The sequence below is a fragment of the Danio rerio genome, chromosome 21, assembly GCF_049306965.1.
Source record: "Danio rerio strain Tuebingen ecotype United States chromosome 21, GRCz12tu, whole genome shotgun sequence".
In the NCBI taxonomy this organism is placed as follows: Eukaryota; Metazoa; Chordata; class Actinopteri; order Cypriniformes; family Danionidae; genus Danio; species Danio rerio.
This window is the reverse complement of record NC_133196.1, coordinates 14,663,807-14,687,005: the sequence shown is the minus strand read 5'-3', so window position 1 is coordinate 14,687,005 and position 23,199 is coordinate 14,663,807. Positions and strand designations below refer to the sequence as shown.

The following is a 23,199-nucleotide window of genomic DNA, read 5'->3' as shown; positions in this document are numbered from 1 at the left end:
CACAAGCAATAATTGTTATATTTATAATATTAATTATATAATGATACTATTGATATTAAGTATTAATATTGATAATTTTATATATAAGTTGTTGTATGGCTCAGTGGTTAGCAATAGTTGAACTGAATGAACTAAATTGGCCGTAGTATATGAGTTTGACTGAGAGTGTATGGGTGTTTCCCAGTGATGGGTTGCAGCTGGAAGTGCATCCGCTGTGTAAAACATATGCTGGATAAGTTCATTCCGCTGTGGCGACCCCTGATAAATCAGAGAAAATGAATGAATGATTAATTCGTCATTTATACAATGTATATATTATTATTAATAAAGTATTAATCTTATTATCACTATTATTATCACTACTTTTTTGGTGAAGATGGCAGGCAAAATCATCGGTTTTAACCAAACTGGTCCAATGGTAATTTACCTTTATTATGTTTTAAAGAGAGCTCAGGGTCTCCTATGCACCCCGGATCACCCATTGTACTCTGTGTTTCAGCTGCTGCCATCAGGATGTCGTTTTCGACTTCCTATTAGCAGGACAAGCAGAACTAGAAATTCTTTTATAATGGTGGCCGTTAGATCATTAAAGTCCAGGGGGAGGGAGATGCACCTACAAACTGATGTATTGTATGTTGTACGTGTATGGTAACATTTTCTTAACGTGTACATGAAACTTCACCTGTGTTATGGCACCTTGCTGCAATTTTAGTTTAAACAGGATAATAAAGTTGAGTCTGAGTCACACAGAAGTGCCAACTGACCAAGCCGAGATTCGAACCAGCGATCTTCTTGCTGTGAGGTGAAGTGCTAATTACTGAATCACCCTTTTTTCATTCAATAAAAATCGATCTAATTGAAGTTTTCCAGGCAGCGCAGTGGGTATCGCTGTCCCCTTACTGCAAGAAGGTCGCTGGTTCGAGCTTCGGCTGGGTCAGTTGGCATTTCTGATTGGAGTTTGCATGTTCTCCCTGTGATTGCGTGAGTTTTCTCCGGTTTCTCTGGTTTCCCTCACAAGCCCAAAGTCGCTATAGGTGAATTGGGTCGGCTAAATTGCCTGTAGTGTATGTGTGTAAATGAGTGTGCATGGGTGTTTCCCAGTGATGGGTTGCAGCTGCGTTAACATATGCTGGATAAGTTGGTGGTTCATTCTGCTGTCGTTACCCCTGATAAATAAAGGGTCTAAGCTAAAAAGAAAATGAATGAATGAAGTTTTCCACAAATCATGCAGCCCTATGTTTTTAAAGCGCAACACGTGTTCTGGTAGATGTGTTGATGGTGCACGTTCTCAGTTTGGACATAATTCTAAAAACAAAATGCTACAGAAATATGACACTTCTTTACAACGTGCCACATGGTAAGCTCATTCATGGCACGGCCATAACAGATCAATCTGAATTCCACAGAATATTGATTTAATCCATTAGGCCACTCCCCCTTGGAACTGGAAGAATGTTCTTTTAATAAAGCTCCTCAGAAAAGCGTAGGCCTTCAAAACGCAAACAAGTTCTTTTTGAGGTCTGAAAATCTGGAAACACCATCACCACTGTTTGCTTGCAAAGACAAGAAGGAATTCCTGGAATCTGTGTAGTAAGGGTTCCCACAGGAGCCATGCGATCCTCTCATAGCTTTATCTTTCCTGACCCTGGATAATACGGTGTATGAAGTCACCCTGACTAACACAACAGCGCACACCACTGATTACTTCGCAAAGAATGAAACCAGCCACATTCGGGTCATTTCTGAGAAAAAACTCTTATTGTGAAAAAGAAGTCTGTGTCATGACACTTCAGCCAGACCAGATGAGTTGCTTGTTCTTACGGGCATCAGACATCGGTCTTGTACGTGAGTAAAGTCACTGCAGTCTTTTACAGTGGTGATTTCAACATGGTCCCTAATGGAGGAGACTTCCTCTCGGCTATGCGATGAAAAAATCGGTGTTGAATTGGCATTAAAGGAATGATCCAAAGATCCATTCAAACTGTATCCTAAATCTTGGAATTCTTCTTGTGGTTTGATTTTTGCCGGCAATTCCTTCGTAAAATTGTCACATGATATCATACCTGGAATAGGGTTGGCGGCATCCATCACGTAGCCATTGGACATTGTGCAAGAAGTCTCAATCACACTGACTGCAGCCGACGACGCTGTCATGCCTCCATTGCTGTTTCCAATGGCCAGCCTGCTTTCATGCCACAAGAAGTGTCGTCGGATGATCCTTCGGAAGGTTTGCCTGAAGTCACGTATTCGGTAGGCATAAATAAACGGGTTGACTACTGAATTAGCATGCGAAAGGATGATGGCCAGGTACATGACCCAATCCTGAGGTCGATCACATTGCGGGCAAAACAATGTGAAGCAGTTTATAATGTGCAGCGGCAGCCAGCAAACTGCGAAAAGACCTACGATGATGGCCAGGGATTTGGCAGCATGGACTTCCTTTTGCAGTGTGGAGCGGGATGAGGATCCCTCTTTGTGTGCGTGTCCCTGCAGGTGCGCTAGCTTTTGCTCCATCTGTCGGAGTTGGCGACGTGCGGCCGTGAAGATCCATGTGTAGATTGCCAGCATGGCAAACAGCGGGATCAAAATGCAGCCGAAAAAATTGAAGTAAACCATGTAGCCCATGGTGACCACTTTTTCGAATAGGCATTCTGTCATGCCTTGAGGACAGGAGCTGTTGGTGCCTGCATCGATGCTGGTGTTCCAGCCGAACATGGGGGTCAGTCCGATGACCACTGAAAGTATCCAGCATACTGCAATGATTCCTTTGGCTCTTCTTCCTGTGACGAGGCTGTTGTACCTTAGGAAGACAAAACAAAAACAGATATGAGACAGCTGCTTGGAAAGGAAGTATGCTGTGGAGTAATATGGTGATAAGGTTTGGTACTGTATTACAACTCTATCTGCCTCCAACAATTTGTTTATGTTTCCTGAAGTCCATCCTGAAGTGGGCAGTGCTGTTTGATGCATGAACAGTGCCAGGCCTGGAAAAGTGTGCAGCATTATTTTCCCCCAAATCCACACAAGCATGCACAGACTTGGGACTTGCTCATGGGAAATGTCCATTGTTTAGGTATTAAGCTTTGGTAATTGCAGCCAAGATGGAAAATATCAGGATATGCGCTAATAAGAAGCATATATTTCTTCTTGTGTCTTAAAATAATACTCACAGGCTTTGTTTTATTTGAATGTGAACCAAACCTTATTTTTCTAAATAAACCTTCCTGACATAATTAGAAAACAAAGAGAAGAATTAAATTGTTTAATTAAATTGAAGCTTTTCAATGGCTTTTCCCCTTCCATTTAGATGTGGCATACACTACTCCTAGAACTATTAAACAACAATAAAGATGACCAAAAATGTTCTGATATATTCATGCATTTATTTTTGTTAAAGACTTACTGAAAATGACAGATCTTCTTTAAGAGATATGAACAATAACTATTAATTTAAAGGTTTTTCAATCACATTATCACATTAAATTTAGCTGATTTAAATGTTAAGCAGCATGTGTTTGATTGTAATGTAAGATTTAAATTCTCTAAACAGAAGCAGCTCAGATGGGTCATTCATTCAGGAGCAGAATTGGGTGTAACACGTTCCACATAACGTGTTACTGTATTCTAATTACATTTCTGGGAATGCAGTAATGTAAGGAACTACATTTTAAATGTGTGTAATTTGATTACAGTTACTAAAGTCAATGTAATTGCTTTACTTGCGTTACAAATAACAGTTTTTGAAAAAAAAAAAAAATTCTTTTAAATCACGTTTTCCACTGCAACGTCATTTAATAATGCGCTTTTAAATAGCTGGAGAACACGAGCTGAAATGGTTGCTGTTGAAAGCGGCTGCTTCCTCAAGTGGAAATACAGACAATACTTTGATTTCATTAAGCGTAAAAACAAAAATACTGCTGTAAAATGTAGTCTATAGCCCCTTTAACACAGTAATACCGGAAAATTTCCAGAACAACTTTAGCAGTAAATAAAAAAAAACCGCTGTTCACACAGGCACAGACGTTACAGAATGTGTCCGGGAAAGACCATTCACACATCCATTTTAAAATACCGGTAAATTCTGACATCATTAACCAGAAATGACTTCTAAACGGCTGCGCTTGTATTTGTAACCATTTGACTACATTACAAACTCTGTGGATGGATAAGTATTGTGAAAAACTTCGATGAAAACATATAAAGAAATACTTTCGCATGTCGAGATTTACATAATATCTGTGTGCTGGCGCTCACCGGCTGCTTCATGTGCAGAGCTTGAAGGTAAACAAACAACGGCTTATCATAAGCATCTTATCGATAATAATTTACACAGTTGGCATTAAGAAGCAACATAGAAAGTTATCTGACTAACATCTAGCAGCTAAATGTGTCTGGAAAAATATTCAATGGCTTTTATCTTCATAAACAGTGCGGATGTGAATGTTCTGATTGGCTGGAGTAGGCGTCTCACGTTAGCGTGTTCTAGATGTGAACGCGCTCTTTCCGGTAATCTTCCTTCTGCGTTCACACAGCACAGCATTCTGGCAAATTACAAGTAATGTTACAACTTCTCGTTCTGGAAAAAAGAAGGCCTGTTTTCAAAAAGGGCCTGTTCCCACATACAGACAGAAAAGTCTGTATTTGTGAAAGGGGCTTATGTCCAGACTATAAAGATCTCGACCAGAAACTTGTTCAAGCACTTGAACAGAAAGCGTTCAAAGATAATACTTGTCACCAATGAGGACACTGGCATCCAAAAATGAAAAAAAAAGAATTGTGCAGGATCGGGAGTAAAGGTATCTTCTGAATGTGAAGTGAAGCATAGCTGCTTATGGGGCTGTTCACTTATTACGTCTTTTGCATGCATACGTTATTTCCATTGGAGGCGCGTGGCTTGTACACACATATTCGGAGCGCATATTGCAAGCGCTCGTATTTTTCAGGCGGACCAGTTGAAAACCATGTGTGGAGTGATTCTGTATTCAACCCATCGTAATGTTTTTCAGTGAATATTAAATGACTGTAAAAGCTGCAGTTTATTTTGTATTCTGATTACTTTTTAGAATAAGAAATTAGTAATGTAACCAGATTACAATTTTCCTGTAGTAATCAGTAATTTGTGATCGATTACTTTTTTAAAGTAACTTACCCAACACTGTTCAGGAGTCAGACAACACTGCTTGTACAGTATTGATATGACTGTCTAAAAAAAGACTTATGTATTGTTAATTTTTGTGAGTCACACCAGGTTGCACTGTGTGTTTTTAATTCTCTGAGGTGACTTGTGAGAGCCATTCATTTTTAAATCAGACTATACTTGTTTTATGCTTCCAATTCTCTAAAAAGAAATGGCTTATAAAAGTCATTCATTCAGGGGTCAAACTTCAAACTGCTTTTGATTTTTAAACCATCTAGTCAAAGTCATTTCTTCTTACTACACTGGATTGTTTGGTTAGTTGTTTTTCCCTGGATTCCTAGACTCCCATCCTGCACACAGAACATTCCAATAAAAACATTCCTACACTGAGAACTCTAGTTGAAAAATCTGCTATTATACTGGTATACATTACACAAAGCCTATTAGCAACTATATAAGCAGCAGTTTACAAACAGCTGTATAAAATCCACTGCCGCTGTGCATTTCAAACATCCCGTCACGCAGACAGCCCTGCTACATGTTTCCTTTGCCAAGGCCAACAGTTGGAAACCGTGGTCAAACATCAATTGTTCCAAAAATCCTTGGGCTTATATCAGGCCCATCGAGAACAACAGTGGCTGCTTCATTAAACCCAGAGGACTTACAGGGCTCCAGCACTACTGGTACCTCATTCACACGCCCACAGAGGCTGGAAGCCGCAGACCTTATGTAATCAACACCTGCCGGGGCTTTTGCTGTCACTGCTGTTCTCTTGCAATGCTTCAATCTACACCATGAGGAGAAATGCACATCACTACCTGTATGCAGACAGGTGGTAAAGTTACACACCTTTCAGTTTCCAAAAGTGTTGCTGAGAACTGCTGGGCCAGAGTATTTCTACCTGGTATTAGCATGCATTTTCAGTGATCCTTTAACAAGTGGTCTGTCGAGAGCATTACTTCTGGTGTTAATGTGCATTCAAATGCATGCTGTGTGATGATTTGAGTTCAGATCTCAATAATTTTCAATGTGGGATTGCCACAGCGAAATAAACCAGCAACTTATCCAGCATATGTTTTACGCAGCAGACGTCCTTTCAGCCGCAACCCATCGCTGGGAAACATCCATACACACTCATTCACACACATACACTACGGTCAATTTTTCCATATCCAATTCATCTATAGCGCATGTCTTTGGATTGTGGGGGAAACCGGAGCACCCGGAGGACACCCACACAAACACTGGGAAAAAATGCAAACTCCACACAGAAATGCCAACTGATCCAGCCGAGGCTCGAATCAGCGATCTTCTTGCTGTAGGGCGATCGTGCTACCCACTGCGCCACCATGTCGCCGCTCATTGAGACTCCTCTGTCTAATTTGTTCATCCAATTAATTTTCAGTTCATCTTTATTTCTATAGCACTTTTACAATGTAGATTGTGTCAAAACAGTTTAACATAGAATTTCTAGTAAACTGAAACTGTCAGCCCAGTTCCAATTTCAGCATAGTTCAGTTCAGCATGGTTCAATTTTCACTGCTGAAAGTCCAAATACTGAAGAGCAAATCTATCAATGCGCAGCTCCACAAGTTCCAAAACCAAACAAGCCAGTGTCTTGAATTCATGATCTACATCTATCATTTTTGTGGGAGCTTTCCGTGATATGCATAAGTATTACTGAATGAATGAACTCATGTTATGCGGCTTATATTATAAGCAACAATAAAAGTGTATGAAAATGTTGTGATATTTTGATCATAATTTATGGGATTTCATAAAACCCAAGTAATTTCATGGCAATTCATAACTTTTTGATTAAGTGACTATTTCAGATTAATTTGTATTAATAAAATACCTATGAAAAAAACGCTTTTTAGGAATCCCTGGACTAGTTACCATTGATTCATTAATTTCCCTTCGGCTCAGTCCCTTTATTCATCAGGGGTTGCCACAGCTGAATGAACCGCCAAATTATCCAGCATGTTTTACACACTATGGCCAATTTAGTTCATTCAATTCACCTATAGCGCATGTCTTTGGACTGTGGGGGAAAGTGGAGCACCCGCGAACACAGGAAGAACATGCAAACTCCACACAGAAACCTCCAACTGGCCCAGCCAAGGCTCGAACCAGCAACCTTCTTGTGCAAAGCGACAGTGCTAACCACTGCGCCACCAACTAGTTACCATGTCAAATATTATTCACAAATTTTAAGATGGTACCTAAAACTGAGAAATACACTTCCACACAGTTTGGGCCATAAGAAAGAAAGCAGATGTAAAAATGAAGAAAAAAAAATGCTGTGACAAGAATCCAAGTGTTCATCAGAATGCATGTGATTTGGTAAAACCAATGCATTCTCATGACAAGTCGTAACTTTTTGATTTAGTGGCTAATTCATATTAATTTGTAAGATCTTACTAGTTGTCACAATCAGCAGCGATCTAATCCTGGCACTACGAATTCGCCGCTATATAGACTACAAGTTCCAATCTTGCACCGCTCACATGCACCTGTTCCTCATTCGGTAGATTACACACACTCACGGCTGGGAGATGCTCATGAACTGATTACAAGGACTATTTTTACAGCACACTCGCACTCAGGGCTGAGTCTTTTTATACCGTCTCTGAGAACATTATGATGCGATTTTTCTTGCCTTGCTTTGCAGTGTTTTGACCCTCACCTTGTTTGTCTGTTTGTTTATTTGTTTACAATGCCTGCTGCCTGCCTGTACTGACCATTCGCCTGTGTATTGACTACGACTCTAGACATCCCTGTTTGATCCTGTGTTGATTGTTGCTTGCTTGACCATTCTCTGTTCAGTAAACCCTGCATTTGGATCTGCCATCCTTTGTTAGCATCCCAATCACATTACACTAGTACATTTTAGCAAAATTTGGTCATCCCCCAATGAGGGGTAATTTTTTGGGGTGGGATTTGGGGTCATGCTTCCATTTAAAAAATCATGTTTTCATGAGAATGAAATTGTAGGAATTTGTAGGAATATGCCAGTTTTCTGACAATGTGTTTCCTCTTGAAATCGGGCTGACACAGTGAAGTATGAATGTCTTGTTTAGTGCTCTTTCTCAAAACACTGATAACAATCACATTAGGTCAGCAGGTGTTTTTTGTGTCTTTAGGAGCACACACACAAAAAAAAAAATTATATAAATAACCTCGACTTGGCAGATCATTTATATACTGCAACTCTCTAATGATTTGAAGTGCTTGTTTTATCATGACTTGTAAATCTCTTTGGATAAAAGTGTATAATTGAGTAAATATATATATTTTTTGACATGTTTTTGAATTTTTTTTACTGCTATTACTAATGTAGTCCGGTAAAGTGTGTTTTAGATGGTATCAAGACAGACTCAAAACGTTTTAGATCCCATTTATACCACTTGTTTATATCAGTCATCCACTTGTGATTCAATTGAAGAAAACCTTTCCTAATAGCAGGTGTAAACAGGGCCTAAAAATGAACATTGCAATATTCAACTGTATATTACTTTACTTTTCCGTTCTTCATTTTGAACGAAAGTAGATTTAAATAGGATGCTTTTTTTTAAATATTATTCACAATGTTTGAGATGGTAAAACTAAGAATTAAACTCCCACACAGTTAGGGACACAGACAGTAAATTACTCGACAATTCATGATGCCTGTAAAGCAGAGGTGTGCTATTATTTTTCAGGGGATCAGACATGCTGGTCATGACTCCCATGGGACAATAAAATGGCTGAAAAATCCCTTTGGTTTCCACGGAAAGAGGGCCAAGAGTCTTATCCAGAGACTAGGGCTATTAAAAAAAAATCATCCAGCAGCCAGGTATGATAGATAGTTAGATAGGCAGACAGACCACAACATGCTGTAGATTGTAGACTAAGTAATAATTATTAATTCAACTGAAATGGACTATTCTTGACTAATTCTATGACTCTTATTTACTGCTTAAATCCCCTCTTTGTGGGTGGAGAAATAGTGATTATACTGAAATTGCAGTGCATGTTGTTTCTATTATCAAGTCATTATCAGGAGAATGACAGCAAGAGCCACTCAGTCTAGTGTTTAACCTCATATCAAAAACATTTGCAAAACACACATAAATACAGATTAGATAATGATATTTGCAAACATATAATGCTCCATTTAATACACATGTAAACACACACTCAACAATCACACAGACAATGGCTCTCGTATCGGTCTAAACCTGTGTGATCATCTTTTTCTGTAGACACAAAAAAAGTAAAAAAAAAATAAATTAAAAAAAAGTCCATAAAATTAATATTAATAGGGTCCAAATCAACCTAAATCAATCCATCCATCCATCTATCTGTTGACAAATCCATCTATCCATCCCATCTATCTTTACATCCATCTATCCATCTATCTATCGTTATATTTATTGACACGTCCATCTATCAATCCATCCATCTATCTATACATCCATCTATCTATTCATCCATCTGTCTATCCAACCGTCTATCTTTCCATTCATCCATTCATCTGTCCATCCGTCCATCCATCCATCCATTCATTCATCCATCCATCCATCCATCCATCTGTCCATCCATTTATCCATCCATCCATCCATCCATCCATCCATCCATCAATCCATCCATATATTTATTGACACAACCATCTATCCATCTGTCCATCCACCCATCTATCTATCTTTTCATCATCCATCCCTCCATCGTTATATTTATTGACATATCTATCCATCCATCCATCCGTCCATCCATCCATCGTTTTATTTATTGACACATCCATCCATCTATCCATCCATCCATCTATCTAACTACACATCCATCTATCTACTCATCCATCTGTCTATCCAACCGTCTATCTTTCCATTCATCCGTCCATCCATCCATTCATCCATCCATCCGTCCATCCATTCATCAATCCATCCATCCATCCATCCATCCATATATTTATTGACACAATCATCTATCCATTCATCCATTCATCCATCCATCCATCCATCCATCCATATATTTATTGACACATCCATCTATCCATCCATCCATTCATCCATCCATCCATCCATCCACCCATCTATCTATCTTTCCATCATCCATCCCTCCATCGTTATATTTATTGACATATCTATCCATCCATCCATCCGTCCATCCATCCATCCATCGTTTTATTTATTGACACATCCATCCATCCATCAATCTATCTATCTATACATCTATTAATCTAAATTGTCCGTAGTGTATGTGTGTGAATGAGTGTGTATGGATGTGGAAGGGAAGAATGTTTTGATATGTGTTCAACGTATTTGAAATTCCAATGGTTGAAAATAAATATAAGAATTTGTGCGATATTTCAAAACATAAATGAGATATTTTATATATTTAAAATCCAAAGTTGCATATCATCCATGCAACTTACATATATTTACATTTACATGTATCAGATTTATATATGGGAATATGGGCTGAATTTAAAAAACACATTTAATTTGACCCCTGTGAGCTATTGCCTTGACAAAAAGAAAGACTAAATTTCAGTTTGGTTTTCAGTCTTAATTTTGATGTATTTTTCACAACAAATAATAACCAGAATGTGCTGGTATTTCAAATGAGAAAAACTGTATGTTTTGCTGTTGGGCAAAACAATCTGCTCTTTCAAGTTACCATGTGATCATTAATCCTCTTATAAAATGTCTGCCTTCAACCAATACACGGCTGTTCACTCACCTCAATGGGATCTTGATGGCGATGTATCGATCCACGGCAATGGCCAACAAACTGAAGACGGAGCTCTGCGTGAGGACCAGCACAAAGCAAGCGATGAAGAGGCATCCATGAAAATTGCTGCAGAAGCCGATGCTGATGGTGACGGCAAATGGAATGGCCAGGACTCCGACTGCAATGTCCGCCACGGCCAACGACACCACAAAGAAGTTAGTGATGCTCTGAAGGTTGCTGTTGAGGCAGACGGCCCAGCACACCAAAACATTTCCAGCCACGGCCAAAACCGCAATCACCAGTTCAAGAACAATGTAGACGAGAGAAGACATGGTGCTATCAACCAGTGTGAAAGGATATCCTCAGGGACACACATAGTTGTGCTCCCGATAATTGCTCAGTGGGACCTCACTCCGCCACTCAATAGCTCTTGCAGTAGGTGTGAGGACTAGCCAGCCCAACCATTCCGCCTGAGTTTGAAGGGAATGATGTGGTAGAAAATACACTTTGGGAGTCACTACAGTAAGTGGAGGGTCTGCGCAGACACACTTTCGCAAACCTTGATTTACCCGTTTACCGGACTGTCCCTTAGGTCCAGCTCACAACGGCTTTCATTCAGAGTCGTAAAGGAAACAGCTGCTAGACTGCATGAATCGACTCCCGTAGACGTTCCCTGGCACTTCTTTCTCTGTAGAAAGAACAATAATATCACACAATAAAACATCAACCTCTTTGGGTCACAAAAGCAATTCATCTACAAACAGGAGGTTTCCATCAAAAGGATGGCAGGCCAAATCAAACAATAAGGTTTTATTTTAGAAAAGACTCCCAACAATATGAATGCAATATTTGTGCGTGCCTGCTATTTATTGCAAGACCTGACCGGCACTTCCTTGGCTAGTTTCTAGGATGTGTACATGTTGAACTTTGCAATGCCTTTGCTATTATTGGCTTAGTAATGCGAACAAGTATTCTTTTGTACCCATTCATGTGATTCTGCATTCATGTTTGAAAGAATTTTACTGAGTTTTTCCTTTATTACATGAATAAATGATCATTATTATTCTGTTATATCACAACTGAATGCTTTAATTGTGTTTATTTAAAACAGTATTATTATAAAACATTATTACAAAGTTAAATAATATATGTTTAGTAATATAATATAATATAACAGATTGGAAAATGTCATTTTTTCCCATTATGGAAAGTTGAATATTCAAAAAACTTTATTTTAGAGATCCTACATAAATCATTTCAATATTCTGCATTGATGGTCAATAAATAATGTATTTCTTATTAATATCAATGTTGAGAACAGTTCTGTTCAATATTTGAGTGGAATCTGTGAAAAATTGTGAACAATCAGAATAAATAGACAGAAAAGCATTTATTTGGAATAAATGTAACATTTTGTCAAAGTATTAATGTTTGCCTACACCTTTGATCAATTTAAAGTGATATTAAGTTAAACAATTTAATGAATATTGCGGAAAAAAAATAATCTAACGTTTAGATAATAAGTAAGTCAGGGCTTCTCAAAGTCTGGACTCCGGTCCGGACCTGAGGAGAATTTTATCAATAATTGTGTGTGAGGGATTAAACATGCGCACTTACAACTAGGGCTGGGCCGATAAACGATAGTATATCGAAGCGTGATCAAATTTATGCCGATAACAATGATGAGCTCTGACTTTTTTTACTCCATATTGATCTAAGAGCCAATCACACAGCAGAAATCTGCAACAATGGGAATCTAGAAGTGTGTTGATATTAGAAATGCACCGAATTTTCGGCTGCCAAATGTGATTGAAAATAGGTTATGCCATTTAATATACCCTCTAATTATCGTGGCTTCGGTCATGGTTGGAGACTACTCTTTTAAATCTGAAAAGTTTAACAACTGATGTCTAAATATAAAGTTGAAGTCAGAATTATTACCCCCCCCCTCCCCTCTACTGTATATCGTTATTTTTTATATATGGAAAATAATTAATCGAGGTTGCACTTTCGCCCAGCCCTATAAATTTATTCAAAATAATAAGTTAAACTTGTAATCTTGTTGCTTTTTATGTCTTTTTTGACATTTGCTGTAATCAGGCAACACTCTTCACCGCAGTGAGCATTTAAATGTGTGAGATTGTCAGTTTCTAAAAGCAAAGTTGGTGAAGAAGCATTATTGAACAGAGACGTGTGCATTCATTTTGTTTCAATCTCAACACAAAACTGTTGTCTGATTTATAGCAAGATGTGTAAGAGTTGTGAAAAATGGAAACACCATTATGTAACAAAAGATTAGTCAGCTGATGGAATTCAGATAGTGTCAACTTTTCACACTAGAGTCCTCTGTTTTTTCCACCATGTTACTTTTAACCCACCTCTGGTTGTGTTTTGTTTATAAAAACTGCTGACACTTGAAGTGTCACTTGCTGTTTCGCCACTTTTGCACTTGTTATTAATGCATTTTACATGCAATAAACACTTTAAAAAAGGTTGATGTACAGTTAAAGTCTAAAGTAGTTTAACAAAGCTAGGAATTTTTGACAGTATTTCCTATATTTTTTCATCTGAAGAAAGCCTTATTTGTTTTATTTCAGCTAGGATAAAAGCAGTTTCAAATCCTTTTAAAACCATTTTAAGATCAATAATATTAGCCCCCTTAAGCAATATATTTTCAATTGTCTATAGAATAAACCACTGTTATACAATGACTTGCCTATACCCTAACTTGACTAGTTAACCTAATTAAGCCTTTAAATGTCACTTTAAGCTAAATACTAGTATCTTAAATATATCTAGTACAATATTATGTGCTTTCATCATGGCAAAGATAAAAGAAATCAGTTATTAGAAATGAGTAATTAAAACTATTATGTTTAGAAATGTGCTCTCTCTGTTAAACAGAAATTGGGGGAAAATATACAGGGGGGCTAATAATTCTGACCTCAACCTCAACTGTTTTGTTATCATAACCAAATTTTCTAGGTCTTGGACACCTATAAAAATTCAGATTTGGACCTTTGAATTAAGACTTTGAGAACCCCTGCAGTAAACACTATGTGGTATAGTGCTCAATCTGAAACAAGTTCAAAATGTAAAGCATCAAAACATTTCTTTCTGTAATTAAATCAGTCTGGCTTGACTATTTTGGCATCTACATTGTGGTTTTGGGTAAACCTATCTAGATAGAATTGAGTAACCTCAGCATGTCATGCAAGGTAGACCACATTGTCTTTTGTTGTTATCTTTTATAAGAGATTTCTTATCTCTAAGCTCTAGCTTGATTGATCAGGCACAACAAAAGTGATGATTACAGTCACGGTCACTGTTCCCATGTGGTTTAGTGTTGCTGTAGGCTTTTTTTAGTGCAGCGTGACTTTGGTATGATAGAATGACAAACTGTTTCCAATGCATAGCGTTTGCATCAACGACACTATTCTACCAAAACACTTCCTGCGCATAAGGGCAAGGTACTTTCCAAATCACGTTCGACAGTTTTGAGCTATCATAATATTAAGCACATGGCAGCAGGATTGAAATGACTTGCATAATGGCTATATTTATTAAAGAATAAAATGGATGTTGGGGTGCTGAATACTATATTTGGCAGAAATTCAGCAAGCTTGTTCTTCTGTGTGAGATGAAATAATGTTGAAGGTTTTGAGGACTTTAATATGTTGTGCCATTTGCTTATCTATCATTATAAAAAGCATGCTTAAAGGAATAGTTCACTCCTGTTAATTTACTCACCCTCAGACCATCAGGGATTTAGGTTTTAAGATTTTAAAGGAATACTCCCCTATAGTTAAAAAGATTTACATTTTTAAATCCATTCAGGCAATCTCCAGGTCTGGATTAGAGCAGTTTAAGCTAAGTTAAGCATAAATCAATAAATTGGATTAGACCATTAGGCTATCTCGCTTTAAAAAATAAATAAATAAAAAAAGAGGCTTGATATTGTGTAGTAAGCTAAGCTGTTTTTTTCTGGGTCAATATGGATATGGGAACTAATAATCAACCCTGCAGGCACAGGACATCAACATGATGTCATCTTGACGTTGTACCCCAACGTCTTGGGGACAATGGATTTTGTTTGGAAGTGAAAATCGAGTTGACGTCAGAACCCAACATCAGGCCAACGTCAATGTCTAACGTTCAACCTAAAATCAACCAAATATCACCATCTAATTATGTTACACATTAAAGCTGTGTGGACGTTACCACTATGACATCTATCAGACGTTGGAATCATCCAAATATCAACCTAATTTGACGTTGTTAGTGGACATCAAAATAAGGTTGTCCTTAGATGCTGGCTAGACATTGAATTTTGGTCACCTGACATCATGTCCGAAATCTAACCTAATATTAACGTCTTATGATGTTGTGTGCCTGCTTGGAAGGAACTTTGTTGCCATACCACGGCTGCAGCAGGCACTAGGGTTGCACGGTGGTATCGTGATACTATGGCTCTAAAATACTGCCGGTGCCACTGTACTTTGTAAACGTTAGTATCGTCATTACGACCTATCTACAATACATAATGTTGCACGTAAAAAAGGCACTAAAATGCTCAAACGGTTATGCAACAAAAGACCATTTTATTTAAATAGTCTGTGGAGCCCTTTAAGATTGCAAAACTGTGTAGAATTTGTGCCTTTTATGGTAACCTGTTTTTGAGTTCAACCTAGCTTGAGTTCGAACACACATCTGAATCAGTTCAGTTCTGTTCCTGTCAATATGATAGCTAAAACAACTGCGACAATCTCTTAAAAAGAACGACTCACAAAGTAAAATTTGGAGTTGCTTTGGATTCTTACCTGATAAGGCTTAATACAACAACAAAAAGCCAATAGATGAAAACCCTAAAAAAGCAACAAGATACATTGAAACATATTATGACCACTTCTATAGCCAAATTTTGATGAAAAATGCTCTTTTTGTAACGAATTTTGTTTGGAATTATTTGTATCTTTATTTTAATGTATTTTTGTTGGTCAGATATCTACAAAATAAACAAAAAGAACTAATGCATTTTGGGTAAAAAGATGTGCAAATACTTTTTCAATAATAAGGGAATTCAATTCGAGAAGGCCTATTATAACATAAAATATAGTATTTCTGACAATTTTTTTTTCTTTCATAGATTTGAGTTATGAATTACAGTATCGCAATATTACTTGGTATCATGATACTTCAGCTGGTATAGCGTCGTAACATTAATTGCATTGTGGCAATCCTAGCAGGCATAATAATATTTTGCAGCCCTGTTACCTAGTTAGGGACTATTTTCAGGTATGTTATTACAACACAGTTCCTTGATTATTACACAGGAATGAAAGCAATTCCTTGCCATATCGGACTAGAAAATAGCAATAGGAAAATTATCGAAACTCTTTTTTGAAAATTTTTAACAAGATGCTAATAGTCTAATCCAATTCAATGATTTATGCTAAGCTAAGCTAAACGTGCTCCCGCCAGACCCGGAGATAGTCTGAATGAATTCAAAAATGGTAAAACTCAACTATTTAACTCTAGGTGAGTTGTAATATGAGGTACTTACAAAACAAAGTGGAGTTTTGTTTTTTCTTTATGTAGAAACCAAGAAATGCCACATAAAAAAGTATATCCGGGCACAAACTCACACAGCATCTAGGATAAGTATGAGAAAGTACCAGTTTTATGTGCAATACAGCACATGTGAGTTTATGCCCGCATATACATCAATTTGTGACATAACTGTCAAGTCCGGTTGCTGAGGATGTGGATTAAAAGTAATGTGGTATATTCTAAAAATGCTGGGCTGTTTTAACACAAAATTGGAAAAATATAGACAGATTCAAGCACTAGGCTAATATTGGGCTGTAAAATTCAACCCAGCAGTTGGATTTGACAATATCATACCCACATTTGAGGTAAAGTAACCCAGCATTATTAGTATATGTAATTAAAAGTTTGAAGAAAAGTTTGTTTGGCGATTCTGTTTTTTTTTTTTACTGTCATGGTGGGTTGCACCACTATAGATTAAGCTAAATCTAGATTAAATCAAGGTTTATCTTGCTTTAAAAGTGGTTTTTTGATAAATCCCTTAAATGGCACATTTACATTATTGATTATTGATTTTTTTATGTTCTGCTGAAAAAACTACAACTACATCCTAAATTACTTGAGGATGTATACTTTTTGGTTTACTATTTAATGGTTATCGAGTTGTAGAGTAATTCTAAGATGCATCTGCCCAAAATAACTTAATCAAAAATTATACAAATAGTCTAAATGACAACTTACAGAAGAGAAAGATATTGTTGATCACAATAACAAAAATATACCTAAATACACCATATAATACTCGTAAATATTTTTTGTAAATAATTTCATACACTGTAAAACCCAACAGTCAACTTTATCAAATGAAATAAGTGTAGTTAACTCGAAATGTACTAAAAAGTAAATTCTACTAATTTAAAAAAAAGTTTTGAATTCAGTGTTGAAGGTAATAAGTTAATGAAATTCCTCATTACTTCAACTTAAATGAAGTTAGTTAACAGTACTCATATAGGTTAGTTTTTTACTCAAATGGTTTGTTACCATTGGTTTCCTCAAACAGTTTGAGTTGCCTTTACTTATTGGGTTTTACAGCACTCAGTTGGTTCTCTTCATTTATGGGTTTTTACTGTGCTCAAATTGCTTCATTTACTCAAATGGATTAAGTTACCTTAACTTTTTGGGTTTTACAGTGTAAATAAATTTTTGTAGATACCTGTCAAATAACATGGACATAAACTTTTAAACTTTTCATTACATTTAATGTATATTATGTCACATATTTTATAGTTAAAAGTTCATGTCCATGTAATTTAACAGTTATCTACAAATATTTCTTTATGAAATGATTTACAAAAAATGTATTTAAAGTATTGCAATTATTGTACGTAAGTGGATATATACACACACACACACACACACACACGCATATATATATATATATATATATATATATATATATATATATATATATATATATATACAGTATATATATATATATATATATATATGTGTGTGTGTGTGTGTGTATATGTATATATATATATATACACATATATATATATATATATATGTATGTATATATATACACATATATACACATATATATACACACACACACATATATATATATATATATATATATATATATATATATATATATATATATATATATATATATATGTATATATATGTATATATATATTTACTTTTTAGAACCCAAAAAGTGTGCATAAAAAAGTGTGCATAAATATTTTACTATTTCTTGTTCATTTAAAATATTGTCATTAAATTATTAAATTGTCATTAAGTAAAAATTACAGTTGTACACATTGTACAGTTGTACAGTTGTTTTGCGACTGCATACCAGAGTTATTCCACCAGATATTGATTTATTCTGGAGTTAAAACATTGTATTGTGTTCCATGGTATCAAAACTGTTTATAAACATGTCTAAAAACATGACACCTTTTTTGTTAATTTATGCAACCAAACAATTGTTATTTTAAACACACACATGGTACTTACAAATTAAAATGAGGTGATAAAATAAAAATTGCTGATAAAAGATTAAAGAACCCCCTTTAAAATTTAAAATTCACACAAACATGAACTGTAGAAAGTTGTTGCCAACCCTTGTCATTATTTGTTCTGTATATATACACACTGTAAAGGATTATATAAACAATTAGTCATGACAGCATATGGTTTTTAGACCATTGTAACTTATTAAACTAAATTAATCATAATCTAAGTTATTTTAATAAGTTATGCAGGCTGTTTTAAGTCAGTTTAACATAATTTAAGTTCAATAAACTCATAAGGTTAATTTGATTCAGCTTAAAATTTTAAGGCAACCAGGTGTATAAAGTGTAGGCTACAGTTGAAGTCAGAGTTATAAGCCCGCCTTTTATTTTTTTTATTTTTTTTAAATATTTCCCAAATTATGTTTAACAGAGCAAGGAAATATTTACAGTATGTCTGATAATATTTTTTTTTTGTTCTAGAGAAAGTCTTATTTGTTTTATTTTACCTAAAATAAAAGCTGTTTTTAAATTTTTTTAAAACCATTAAAGGTCAAATTTATTAGCCACTTTAAGCTATATATTTTTACGATAATCTACAGAACAAACCATCATTATAGAATAACTTCCCAAATAACCATAAACGAGTTAACCTAATTAACCTAGTTAATCTTTTAATGTCACTTCAAGCTGTATAAAAGTGTCTTGAAAATTATCAAATATTATTTAATGCCATCATGGCAAAGATAAAATAAATCAGTTATTAGAAAGGAGTAACTATTATGTTTAGAAATATGTTGAAAAAATCTTCCTATTAACAGGCTGAAAAAGTTACTTTAAAGTCAGCTATATCTCAGACGTTATTATTAACCAAACACAGCTGTTAACACTGTAAAAAGATTTCCGCTCTGTTACTCACTTTGGCTTTGTTTCCGCCGCGCACCTGAGTTGTCTGTTTCTCTTCAGGAATCTCATCGCTTCTCAGTCTCAAACCTCAGAACTTGGTGAATGTAAATACGTGAAGTACAAATTAAATAATTCCACACGTTTTCATCATACTGACGTGGTAAGTTTCTGAGCTATTTTGAAAGAGTTTGGTCCAGTTGTGCTGACTAGCAGCTTCTCTCGCGCTCCGCGGAGTTGTGGCAGAGAAGAGCGCGCGCTTTCACGGTGTCACTCACGCGCTCTGTGAGAAACAGACGCGCGCCTGATTGGTTTTCGTGGTTACATTAAACATGATGTTTTTCTCACTACAAGGGAATCGTGGGTGGTGACTACTTCATCATACTGTCGTGTCATTCTTCATACTCCCTGCTGTTACAGCAGTAGGCTAAAATGCATTATTATGCATACTGAATATTAAATGGGCTAAATAAATAATTAATATATTTTAATAACTATATTTTGTTGTTATTTGTCTAATCATAATAGTGTTAAAACTTTTAATAAATAAATTAATTAATTATTATTATATAATATAATTCTTTAATGAAAAATGAAAAATAAACGGATAAAAAAATAAAGGATTTTTGTATCACCAAAGTGATTAAATGTTTCATTTAACTGCCTGTGTCACCTAATAAATTAATTATAATTTTGTATATATAAAATTAATTCTTTAAATAACGTGTTTGGTAGTTATTGCCAATCTACCAGTGGAAAAAAGTGTCTTAAATGTTTAACATTATAATTCTATAAATTCAAGTAGGCCTAAACTTTTGAGACAATCGCGAACCCTAATGTTTTCCAGTTACTGACTATTTATGATTTGACACCTGACGATTTATACATAAGACAGGTTAGTATTTCACAAACGCAGGCCTATGTTTTAAGACAGTTAGCAGGCTAGCTCGTCAGCTATTTTTAACGGCGTCTTTGCAAAGCAGTCGGAAAGACAATAGCTGATGTAAACGTGAGGATAAGGAAGTGAGGGACCTGTGATGGCACCGAGAGGTTGTGTGATTTCTCACGTACAGCTGAAACATCCTGCTTCACCTCAGGGCCACATGAAGATAAATGTATGTAATCAGCAGAGCAGAGGCTCAGTCCACCCACCGAGACTTCATTAAAGCACGCAGAGCACACTGCAATCACATTTCTTCATGTTTCGAATCTGACGACACTTTTTGCGCCCGACTATGGCAAGCCGTATTAACATTCAATCTGGAAACAGCACTACTCTGTATTTTTATTTCACTGTAGTAGCCAGTCTATTTCATAAGATACTACACTCTAAAAAACGCTGGGTTGTTTTTTAACCCAAATGCTGGGTTGAGACTGCTAGGTAACAAATTTGGATTGATTCTACCCAATTTGAGTTGAAAATCAGTCTATAACCCAGCAGTGCTGGGCTGAAAACGCGGACGTGAAAGAGAGCGCGCACGTCACGTCAACATGCAGGGACATCAGTGTGAGAAACCGCCATTTTCTTTGCGCCGTCTTTTAAGGGAAGCGAGTGAAATTCTGTCTGAATAGAAGTTTTATTAGTGTGTATTTAACAATTTTCATAAGAAATAACACAGTTTACATTAAAAAGTATCTGTTAAAAACAGTTCATTCCAACCTGATCTCAAAAGGAAACCTAAATATTATATGTTTTGTCTGTTTAGAGGCTAACTTGTAGAGAAGGTGAAGGAAAAGCAAAATGAACCCCGCCCCTAAACCCAACCATAGAGTGAAGGAAATATGATGTCAATTTGTATGCAAAAACCTGTAAACAAGTTAGCCTTTTAGCAGTTCCGGTTTCCATGCTCCAAAGTCAACAGGTTTTTTTAAATCGGATCTCGATTAAATTGCTTGAATAAGGTTCGTGGCTCACCCAAACTCAAGATACTTTCAGGTTTCTTCTCCGAAACAAACCAGTTACATCACACTCTTGATTAATCGGTTACGCTTCTTTAAAAAGACGGTTGCTATCATGTTGCTAAATGGGACTAGTGGGAATGTCGGAGACATTATACGTCATCTAGCTGAATTGGTCTGTGCAGCTCACTTGTGTTGGCCATTTGGATTTGTTAATTAAGCATTTTCATGAATAGTATTATAGTTTGCAGTATTTTTGTAATTGGGATTTCATATTGTGTGTAGATATTGCCTTCACTTTGTAAAGACCATCAAGACAGATTAATTTGTTGATCATTTATTTGAATTAAAGATATCATTAAGATATACTGCTTACCAGTGCAGCCTGTCTCTTTCCTGCTCTCATTAATGCAACTGTGGGAATAAATTTGTAAAAGTATAAATAAATGTCATCAGAAGTGGGTAGTAACGAATAACATTTTAAGTAAAATTGGGTAAAGTGTACTTTGAGTACATTGAAAAGTGTCTATTTTTTCTCTAGTAAATTATTAGAGAAAAGTCACGTACTCTTACTTCGCTATATTTAGCAGTGTTCCTCCATTACTGTCAAATGATAATAAATATGATTCAGAGGTTTCTAGTCTCCCGCTTTCATTTGGTTAAAGCTCACGCTTATGTTGGAACTGTGGTTGAAGTCGAGGAAGATGTGTGAGTTTATACAGGGGTCACGCCATGGCCTTATACGGATCCAAGAAGGATGGACAGTCTGACGCAGAGGTCACCTGCGGCCTCAAGTTCAGTCGATGTTTTCACCCCAAATTGTCAACAAGAATAACGTTAGTTTGATAATGCAATGCACGCATCGAACTGACATTGCAACATGCAGATATACATGAGCCACAGCTCTAACCTGAAAAAGACATGTAGTGGTGTCAAAATTATCCCAATTTGAACCTTATTAATGGTAACTAAATTATTGGATAACTAATAACTGGAACCTGTTGTTTCATGGAATAACTGATTAGCCCTGCACATATAAGTCATTTACACAGTTAAGTGTTAAAAATCTAACATTTAAACGTTATTTTTTAAACATACAAATATATGTAATGGATTTGCTATTTAAACAACGTGGCGCAAAACATGAAAATTAGAGTTGCACTGGTCTGAAAACAACAGCAAATCGCGCCAAACACTTCTTACCCACCTTATTGAGCCGGAAGTATAACAGGACCCTTTATGTCTATATTATCCTCAAATGTTTGATTTACTAAATGCCCTTATTTATTTTTAATGATATAGTTATATTTATGTCATTAATGACATTTTATTGTTAATAGTAACAAATAAAAAATGTAGATTATTTGCTACCTCTTTCATTACAGATGTATTCCAGTTGTGACAATTGTTTACTATACATCAAAGGGTACGATTAATAAGCGCTAACATCAAGAAATACTCAATATTCAATTTCAGTTGAAAGTACGTCAACATACTAAAATCAAAGTCTCAGGAACATCCAGTTCACACAGATATGAAAATAGCCACATGTGGGAAAAGGTGAGTATTAAATGGAAAATTGGCTTGCCATAGTGCTTCGGTTAATCAAATCCATACATGTATGATCATTTTTATTATCCTTTTTTTTTTTTTTTTTTTACTACAGTTTTGTTTCTGCATGCTTTCAAGCAGTCGGCACAAATATAGCCACTTACCTCAGAGTGCCAGACACAATCTGTGTGAAAATGAAAGGTTATTTTAGTGGTAGGAGGAAGTTCTCGAGTCCAGCTGTTAAAATAGACCTTTTCTGCTGCATCACTTCTTTCTTTTCCACAAGACAAGGTAGCTTAAATTATTTTGTTCCAGTTCTGATTCTGGAAGCAGCCAGGCATGACTTCCAGGAAAAGTTGTTGTAAAAAAAAAAAAAAAAAGGATCCAGATTTTCATCCATTGTCCAGTTTCTTGTCTGTGTGTCCT

The 23,199-nt window shown here is 36.0% G+C and overlaps 1 protein-coding gene across 2 annotated transcripts; it reads right to left on the bottom strand.

Annotated features, from left to right (window-relative positions):
- Positions 1-369: 369 nt before the first annotated feature.
- adora2ab (adenosine A2a receptor b) lies at positions 370-19,567 on the bottom strand. Of its 2 annotated transcripts, XM_005161098.6 has the most exons (3): positions 19,340-19,567; positions 10,862-11,540; positions 370-2,800 (listed from the first exon to the last, which is right to left on the bottom strand). In XM_005161098.6, the coding sequence occupies exons 2-3, from the start codon at positions 11,182-11,184 to the stop codon at positions 1,780-1,782; spliced, it is 1,344 nt and encodes a 447-aa protein (XP_005161155.1). In that variant the 5' UTR covers positions 11,185-11,540; positions 19,340-19,567; the 3' UTR covers positions 370-1,779.
- Positions 19,568-23,199: the final 3,632 nt, after the last annotated feature.

Bases quoted from the DNA above. Each gene is read 5' to 3' on its own strand.
- adora2ab (XM_005161098.6), bottom strand. From the start codon at position 11,184: ATGTCTTCTCTCGTCTACATTGTTCTTGAACTGGTGATTGCGGTTTTG. The intron at 2,801-10,861 runs GTGAGTGAACAG...TGTCTTCCTAAG, and splicing joins GCCATCAAGATCCCATTGAG to GTACAACAGCCTCGTCACAG.